Source organism: Orbicella franksi, chromosome 10, assembly GCF_964199315.1.
Source record: "Orbicella franksi chromosome 10, jaOrbFran1.1, whole genome shotgun sequence".
Classification (NCBI taxonomy): Eukaryota; Metazoa; Cnidaria; class Anthozoa; order Scleractinia; family Merulinidae; genus Orbicella; species Orbicella franksi.
This window is the reverse complement of record NC_138154.1, coordinates 28,564,831-28,573,731: the sequence shown is the minus strand read 5'-3', so window position 1 is coordinate 28,573,731 and position 8,901 is coordinate 28,564,831. Positions and strand designations below refer to the sequence as shown.

The following is an 8,901-nucleotide window of genomic DNA, read 5'->3' as shown; positions in this document are numbered from 1 at the left end:
TCTTGTTTGCGCGCGAAAATTCAAAACAGAGTAATAGCCAATCAGGACACTCCACGGATCTCTGTACTGTTACGTCATCAATGAGGAATTTTAGACGCCTCTCCAGTGGGCTGAGAATTCAACGCGTAAATATATGAGTTGTCTCGTTCACAGCTACCAGAAAATGTGAGAAGACTACACTCACTATTGATTCTAAAACTGTCCAAGCTCTAGATAACTTATCCATAACAGTGCTGAGATCGCCCTTTGTATCACTGTCGACGTCAGTATTTTCTTGTTTCCAGGACTGCGCTGGTGTGATCCTTTACGCAGCCGAGAATGCCACACAAGTTGCGTTAGATGCTATTCAAATTTTAGGTAAGTGTTATCTTTGTAATTGCTCAAACTCGAGTTGCACTAGATTTGACGAATATCTGTTACGTGTAATTCTTTTGTCAGCTAGAGAGAGTCATATACAGTTGCAAGGCAAGATTTCCCCATTATCATCAGTTCTCGAGGCGCCAGTAGGCGCATAAGGCCGCATAAGATTTCCCCATAGTCAGTTTAAAATACAATTTTGTTGATCTCGTTCTGCCGTTCGTGTCTGATATGATAATTTTGTTTGCATGTAGTTTAACGTGAAGCCACACACAAATCTTTTCCGTTGAGCTTACTTCATGTACGTGTTGGGGGACATCGTTTTTCGCTGTGCAATTTTGTTCCCAGGGTCTTTCATGTTACCGCCCTCTGTAAGATGAGAGACCCTGGGAACTAGGCTGTTCACTGTCTTGTTCTGGTCACGCATCATTGGGAAATGGGTGACGTTTCACATAACGTTTGTGTAGAAAATATTAATCTCGACATCTGCTTTTCTCGTCATCTAGGTGGAAATGGCTATATCAACGACTACCCTACAGGGAGATTTCTACGAGACGCCAAGTTGTACGAGATTGGAGCTGGTACGAGCGAAATAAGAAGATGGTTAATAGGGGAAAAACTCAACTCGGAATTCCTTTAAGTGAAATATTTTTTATACGTGTATTGTCAGTTCTCATACACAGTCCACTTAGTCTGAACCCTTAGCGGCTCCGTTTGCTGAGGACGAGCGGAAGAAAGGAACTAGAGAAGATGTACTCTGCGAGCAGAGTCCCCTCGATCTTCCTACTGAGAAAAGTCGGGAAGATGGAAGGGACTCTACTCGCAGGATAAAGAATCTGCGCATAATTTTTATACAGCGGGGTTAAAGCAGTGTACACGTTTGCAGTGCTAAGGGAAATATGGAGCGGTGTTTTTATGGGTATACATTTCAAATTTATCTTTTAGGATCCGAGTTCAAAGCATGAATTGTCTGTACTCGTTTCCTTACATTCCTTTTATTGCTTATTCTGAGAATTTGGTGTTGAATCAACAAATCGCTGAATTGACGATTATCTTTCTTGTTACCTATGTGCTGGAAAATGTAGCAAACTTGTTAGGAGAATTAAGATTTGGATCATTTAGAGGCTACTCAAAGAGTTGTAATCTCTTATCATCGAATGCTAAAAGCAGTACTGCATCGCAACAAGTAGAATGCGAATATTATGCTATTTTACATGAGTACAAAGGCTGGATCTGAAGCGATGTTATAAAAATGTCAGTCACGTCGGTGGAGTCTGTAGTTGTGAGTGTCACAGCATTTGAATGTTCACGCGGTTTTTAAATTATATTTATTGGGTCATAAATTACTCAAAAGAAAGGCCTGTATTTAACGACAACAAAATCTACGCTTTATTGAAGAGTCTTAAGAATAAACGCTTCCCCCTAACTGGGTCTTCCCTGAAATTTGAAATAAACAATATTGGCTTTTAACATACCTGTAGAATCAAGAATAAATGTTATTTTGGAGTCTAAACAAGTATTTTTAATGGTTTGTTAAATGCGAAGTATATACTAGTGTTATAGCCCACCTGGAAAAATTTCACTTGAGTCAAAATGCTATTAAAATGTGATGTTGCTAACGAAATCTGGCTTCTTGTTTTGTTTTTGTTTGTTTGTTTGTTTGTTTTCAAGTTGATAAAGAAGCGCTTTCTGAGGCTTACCACCTCCTGAGCTCTGCTCTCTCAAGAGAGTATCTTGTCAACCTCCTTCTATGATAAACTACCCTTTCTTAGTAACTACAATTGCCTTTTTTTTTCTTTTTTCTTTCTCTTTCGTTTGCGTTAATTTATTCCACTTGTTCCGCTGGCTATAGTGGAATGGAGTGTCACCGGACGCCCGCTCCTTGTTTTCTCTATTGAAAAAAAAACCCCGCAGCTTATAACCCCTTGGCCTGTGACGTGCAAGTCAAGGCAACTTCAGTGCCACGTCTCTTACGACACGATCCCGACCCCGTGGAAGTCATCTCGAGTCAAATCTTAACCTTCAAAATTACGTTTCTTTTTCTGATAGCCGTAGTCGCATTTCCGCAATTCCAATCAAATCCCCTGAGGGACGTTTGTACCGAGAGGCTCTGGGAACGAGAGAAGACGTACTTCCTTCGTACAGCACCTTTTTCTGAGAAAGCCGGAAGTCTTGTCTCTCGATTCATCAGAAGACAAAATGATGCCGCAACTGAAAAACAAGCGATTACGCGAATTATACAAAGAGGCAGAGTTTGACAGGCAACACCAAGAAGTGAAAGAGATAGAGGAAACAGTGAGGCACTTGGTGCAAGAAATTGCAGAAAGCATGGCCGAAAAGGATCCACTTTTCACGAACACCATTCTCCAGAGTGGAAGTTTTTACGAGGATCTCAAAGTCGAAGGGCCTAACGAGTTCGATTTTATGATATGCCTGGAGGAATTGTCTACACCCGGGGTTTGCGCGATAAGAGCAATTCCTTTTCGCTCAGTTCAAGATCCAGGCTACGTTCAAGTTGAAATAGAAGACCCTGTCTCTCGGAAGAAGTGGAAAACATACACCTCAAAGAAGAAGGAAAATTTCTTGAAGCCAAAAACACTGCTGGAGAAGTTCAAAGACCTGGTCGATGAAGTTCTGAGAGACAAAAAGGAACATTTCTCTGAAAAGCTGGCGAAGGAGTTTGAGGCCGAACTCAGGAAAATTCCAGTTACACTGAAACTCACCTGGAACGGAACTGAATATAAAAACTATGAAATTTCTGTCGACTTAGTCGTATGTATCAGGGTGAATGGATGGCCGGAAGATTCTAACGTGAAGGATCGTTGTAACAGATCCCATCCCGGGTACGAGATGATCAGGAAAGCTAGCCAAGGAGGGTACCATCTTATTGCATCCTGTATCGGAGAAGCGGGTAAGCCAGGGCCTTGCTGGCGATTGTCATTTTCTCAAGCGGAGGGAATATTATTGAGACAGCTTTGCAAAAACTCCTCACTCGTCCATAAGGCAGCGGTTAAGATTTTAAAAGTTGTGCGGAAGAAAAACGAGTCTGAGCTATGTCTCTACGAAGAAGAGCCCGACTTTGATGACCCAGAAGTCGTTTTAGATTATATTGGAGTTCCTGAAAGTTCATACCTGATAACCTGGGCTTTTCATTCGTACGTACTGAAGACAATGTTTCTACACGAATGGTTCGAACATCCTGAGGAATCTTACTGGAATGTTGACAAACTTGCTCTGCGTATCCACAGTATTCTGGAGAGAATCCATAAAAGCCTCCAAGGAAGAGATATTCGAAGTTTTTGGTTGCCTGACTACAAACTTTTTAACTTTCGAGCAAGGAGAAGAACAAGGACGAAGAAATGCGAACAGAAACTGTGTTCGCTAATAACGTACTTTGAGATGTTACAGCTCATCGATAAGTGAGCAATCATACATTGGCTCTTTTTAGGACATCACGGAAAATTTGACAGAGCCAGAACATTTTCCGTTTGTGAGTTACTAGCTAAGAAACTGGAAAGTATTTGGCGAACTTCAAGTTGGCATAGCGCAACCTGAACTAGGTCGCTACAGATAGAGTTTCATTATTTTAATGTATCCATTTTAGACATACAGATTTTTTATCGTCACTTCACTTGTGTAAGGTTTAGTCACGTCACCCTTTAGTGGCATCAAAATTACTGAAATATTAATTTTCTTTGCTTTTAATGCATTGTCGATAGGCATTGTTCAAATGCGCCATTTTACCCTACGTTACCTGCTGTCACTTAGTATGGCACTTTTGTAAAGCTAGCGATACTAGAAAACTGGAGAGAATACAAGAAAGAGGCCTCAGAGCAGTTTTTAAGGACAACAGCTCAAGCTATAATCAACTGCTCGCGAGGGCCGGTCTGCCCACATTACTTAATAGACGACTTCAAGACCTCTCTACTTTGATGTATAAAGTTAAACATAAGTTATGCCCCTATTATCTCTGTGATTTTTTCAGCAATAACCCTAGTACGTATAACTTAAGACAATCTGACTTTACAATGCCAAGGTTTAACTCGGTGAAATATGGTAAGCACTCGATCAGATATCTAGGACCCAAATTGTGGTCAAAATTACCAAAGAGCATGAGAGAGGCCAGATCTCTCAGCACTTTTAAGACGAACATCAGAAATCTCAACAATCTTGATGCATTACTAGATGATGGCTGCAGAGGCTGTCCCCTCTGCTCCTCCTAAAGAACTTTTTTTAAGTATGTATTATTGTATTATAAAATCCACTGTACATAGTCCCATAACATCTTTTAACTTGGATTTAAAATTTTACTGTTGTAAATAGCTATAGGTTTTTTTTTTTCTAATTTAACTCGTTTTTGTTATGTCCCCGTATTAGTAGGGGAGTTTTTCCCCAGCTAGGTGGTTGATGACATTCTTAATAAAGTTTCTATCTATCTATCTATCTATCTATGTTTTTGTTCATCCACCGCTATGTTTGCGGTGTCGCTCGTTGTGATTCAATCTTTCCTAAACATGCATGTATCTATTTCGCCTAAGAATCTTGCTACTTAAAAGGCGGGAAAGAAAGAAGTTAAACCAGATTTCTGCATTTTTTTTTTTGTTGTTGTTGTCGTTATTTTGTAGTAAAAATCTGACATATTCGAACTGGACTGACCAATAAAGATCGAAATTAAAACTAACATAGAGAAAAACAAAAAAAAAATAAAGCAAATATATCAGTGACGTCAGCTTTTGCATTTATTAATGCACAAATACCACATAGGGAGCTTAGATTAAAGGGAGAAACTCATTCCAAATGAGACAACAGTTGTCAACAGTGGGCCACATTTAATGTGAAAACATGAAATAACACTGACATAGGAAACACTGAATTCTGGTCTGTTACTCTGTTAATATAATGCTAATCCTACTCACATCACAATTTAATTTAAAGGGGACAAATGCCGATGCCTGGATAAAGAGAAGAATCTTCGAGAAATTTTTACTGCTGGATGGCAACACCAAAATCGTGATTTCATAACAATCAACTCCTTCCTCAAACAAAAGCTTGAAAACACCTACGGCAGATAATGTTTTGATCTGTTTTGTTACTAAGTATAAACGAACCCTTCAAAACCCTGGCCAAACTGAATCAATTCGAAAGTGAGGTCCTTAAAATTAAAAAGTTTGTCATTGTAAGCCTACCGTCATTATAAATCCTTATAAGAGGAATCTCAATGTTAAAAACATAGTCAAAATCTCGGGTAACCGAGGCAATAGCTACTTCATTGAGCGTTTATATGAGAAAAAGTTGTCCCTCCAGTTGGCCTAGAGGTTGACCCTGGATGATTATTTATAGCCCTTAATAGATATTCAATCAATTGCGTAGTTATCCTGTTTTTCTTTGGGTTTCTTTTGGTCATTCGATCACTTTGGGCTCCGTTGAACTAATGTTTCCTCATGTAATATAAATTTCTACCCTAAAACATAAAATTTAGGTATTACGTGACATTTGGCAAGCCGAGAGTTGTCCCGGTTAGGCTAGCCAAAGTATTTATATGAGAATGGCAGGGTTACCCTACCTGCCGGGGTGGGAGAACTCGTCCACCCGAGTTGTCTCGCCCCCCGAGACAACTCGGGACATTCATATAAACGGTTGTCTGGCTTTTTCAACGACACACTGAAAGGTTAACTCGCCCAGGGTAACTCGGGGGGAGGGCACGAGACCATGTAAATGGCGCCTAAATGTGTAGATTTTCGAGATTTTCCATGAGCCGGGAAAGATTAATCTCGCATTGTTTGGTCTGGGTTGAATTCCTAGCCCGGAAATTAAAGAGTTTGTAGTCTGGAACCCAGAAACTACGAATGTCTCTCTCTTTAACACTGTTTTGGATCCTTTCTAGAATGCTTCTGACTCGCTCTCCAAGTTTATCACTCGTCCAGAAAGAATCTTGCGGAAATTCGCACCATTCGTGAAGGAACATTGTCTTAAGAACATACGAATGAAAGGCCCAGGTTACATTGAACGAGGCGCTTGCTGCCTCGAAAAGGCACAAGTCTTCCTCGTGTTTCTTTCGCAGGACTTTAAGAACTTTAAGTGTCACCTTGTGCACCAGTATTGGGTCGTTGAAGATGCTCTTCAGAACAATGCCCTCGGCAACTGAAAACGACAAACGCCAGCAAGGCCGATGTTTACCCGATTCTCCAATTGTGGACGCCACGAGATGATAGCCTTCCCTAACAGCCTTTTGAAAAAAGTCGTTGCCAGGATGTCCTCTATCAAGCCGTCGGCGTATATCTGATGCAGCCGGCCATTTGCCGCCCAATTTGATGCATAAAGTTAGATCCACGGCTATTTCATAGTTGGAATACTTCCTCCCTTGCCAACGGACTTTAATCGTGACAGGGATTTTTCTAAGCTCAACCTGGACATATTCAGCTAACATTTCCCGTGGGCGTCTCTCTCTTCTGCTTAACGCCCTTTCGATGAGGTCTTGAAATCGTCTCAAGAGCACTTCAGATTTCAGATTTCCTCGATTTGAAATGTATTGTTGCTCCTTATAAGCACGACGAACGCTGTCGTTAGCAACTTGAACATCGACATAGCCTGGATCGGGCACCGGTCGTAATGGTATATCCTTTACAACACCGACACCAGGCTTCGAAAGACGCTCCAGGCAAAGCATAAAATCAAATTCGTCAGGACCTTCTACTTTAAGATCTTCAAAATAGCTGCCGCTAGGAATAATAAAGTTCTTAAACAGAGGATCCTCGCGGCCGATATACTCGGAGACTTCGTTGACTAAACTTATAATTCTCTCCTCGATTTCTTTCACTTCTTCGTGTTCCCTATCGAACTCTGCCTCGTTGTATAATTTTTCTAAATAATCGCGCGGGAAACGTCGCATTTTTAGCTACAGAGAATGGTTTTAGCCAGAATTTCGGATCATAGGATAAGACACTTCCGGTTTTCGCAGAAATACACTTCTTCCAACCGAGAAAAGCTGGAAACCAGTTGAGCCAGCGGTCATTTGACTAACTCATCATTGAATACTTAAAGGAGAAGGTCACTTCAAAAAGCATACTTTTTTTGGCTCCACCTATGACAAGTAGACATTGGGTTTTTCCACTCACTAAAGTTTCAGCATCTAAAGTGCCTGAAAAAATTCGTCTCGAAAGAAGCCCAAAATTCGACTTTGGATGCCGCCACTTTGAAACTGTACTTGGCAACCAGGCTGCGTCGCCAACGTATACTTATTTATTACGAAGAAATTACTAAGGTAGGATTAACTAAAAGAAAGAGCAGTGGCGGGTCTAAAGGTCTAAAGAAGTAATCACGGCGAGCAAAACAACCCCCCCCCTCCCCCCATTAGCTCAAGGTCTGGATCCGCCACTGAAAAGCATGTCTCCTGATTGTAACTTTGCAGCAGTGCCAGTAGATCACTGGGATTTAGAGGAAAGCGAGCAAAGCAACGCTATCAATTTCAATAAATTCGCCAGAACTTCAATTTTCTCGTTAGTTCAACCCAAGTGAGATGCGCAATAAAACAACAGTTACAATTCGGCCAATGAAAGAAAGTACTCGGATTTACATCCGATTGCCTTGTTTTGGACCACCTGGTCTACTCTTGGCTTGCGTTCCGTGAGTAGCTAGAAGTCCTAGAGTTAGCATAAAAGTGAGTGTATGGTAAGGTTGTAGTTAGAAGTAGAAGTAGTCAGTGTTAAAAGAAGTCAACTGTCAGAAGTAACAAGTTGTTGTTGTACAAGCAGAGGAAGAACAACAACAACAACTCAAGAATCGGAATATGATAGATGATTGTTATATAAACAACCTCGCCAAGATTGAGGTCTGTGCGGTTTTTCATTCGCGCGTTATTTGGAGAAGTGTTTCACCCAAATTTATAGAGCCATGTTGGTGCCCCTCGGAGGGACACAAACATGGCGGCTGTTAAGTAACAGAAACATCTGTTATTGAGGTTTGCTATTTAAACGAAAAGTTATTACTCTAGAGCTCCGACACTTCTTCTAGAGCAAGAACTGTTCAGTTAGCAAAAACTTACGCTGTGACTCATCTTTTGACCTACCCAAGAGCCTTCTCGAGCCGCCATTTGATGTCACGCAACGCATAAATTTAGAAATTCAAACGCGCTCTGTTACAAATGAAGAACGCTGTCGAGCTTAAAGGTTAATTAGAGAGTCTTACATTTGATGAACCTAAATTTTCAGTAGGATTAGGTATTTTCAATTTTGGAAAATTATGACGTCACATGAAGACCGGCAATACTTTTGAAAACAGTACATACCAGCTAAACCACTACCATGAAATCTTATCGAGCGTGTAAACTATGCTAACAAGGAGAAATATCCCAACATAGTGTTCTGCTTATAACAAGGTGTACACTCCTGGTAGTTCAGCCGAAGCTGAGCGTTTATTCTGCGGCTTGAGAAGAATCAAGTCATATCTCAGAAACAAGCCTTGTCAGGACTTTCTCATGCACTCGTCACCTTAACATTGATATTGACGACAGGAGGAGGATGGTCCAATGGTGTATCGTTTACGAGT

General features: G+C 40.8%; 3 protein-coding genes across 3 annotated transcripts in view; 2 read left to right on the top strand and 1 right to left on the bottom strand.

The window, feature by feature from the left end:
• LOC145500891 (isovaleryl-CoA dehydrogenase, mitochondrial-like) overlaps nucleotides 1-998 on the top strand; it is a 13,915-nt gene extending 12,917 nt beyond the window's left edge. Inside the window, exons 11-12 of the mRNA XM_081480427.1 lie at nucleotides 285-357; nucleotides 864-998. Coding sequence (XP_081336553.1) covers nucleotides 285-357; nucleotides 864-997 — 207 coding nt within the window. The 3' untranslated portion in view covers nucleotide 998. The remainder of the gene's footprint in view (nucleotides 1-284; nucleotides 358-863) is intronic.
• A 1,558-nt stretch (nucleotides 999-2,556) lies between these two features.
• On the top strand, nucleotides 2,557-4,068 carry LOC145500892 (cyclic GMP-AMP synthase-like receptor 1). The gene has a single exon (XM_081480428.1). The coding sequence runs from the start codon at nucleotides 2,557-2,559 to the stop codon at nucleotides 3,778-3,780; it is 1,224 nt and encodes a 407-aa protein (XP_081336554.1). The 3' UTR covers nucleotides 3,781-4,068.
• A 745-nt stretch (nucleotides 4,069-4,813) lies between these two features.
• Nucleotides 4,814-7,698, bottom strand: LOC145500656 (cyclic GMP-AMP synthase-like receptor). Its single transcript, XM_081480172.1, has one exon. It carries the CDS (start codon nucleotides 7,244-7,246, stop codon nucleotides 6,080-6,082), a length of 1,167 nt encoding a protein of 388 aa, XP_081336298.1. The 5' UTR covers nucleotides 7,247-7,698; the 3' UTR covers nucleotides 4,814-6,079.
• Between the last annotated feature and the right edge of the window lie 1,203 nt (nucleotides 7,699-8,901).

Excerpts from the sequence above, each read along its gene's own strand:
- LOC145500892 (XM_081480428.1), top strand. The coding sequence starts at position 2,557 with ATGATGCCGCAACTGAAAAACAAGCGATTACGCGAATTATACAAAGAG.
- LOC145500656 (XM_081480172.1), bottom strand. The coding sequence starts at position 7,246 with ATGCGACGTTTCCCGCGCGATTATTTAGAAAAATTATACAACGAGGCA.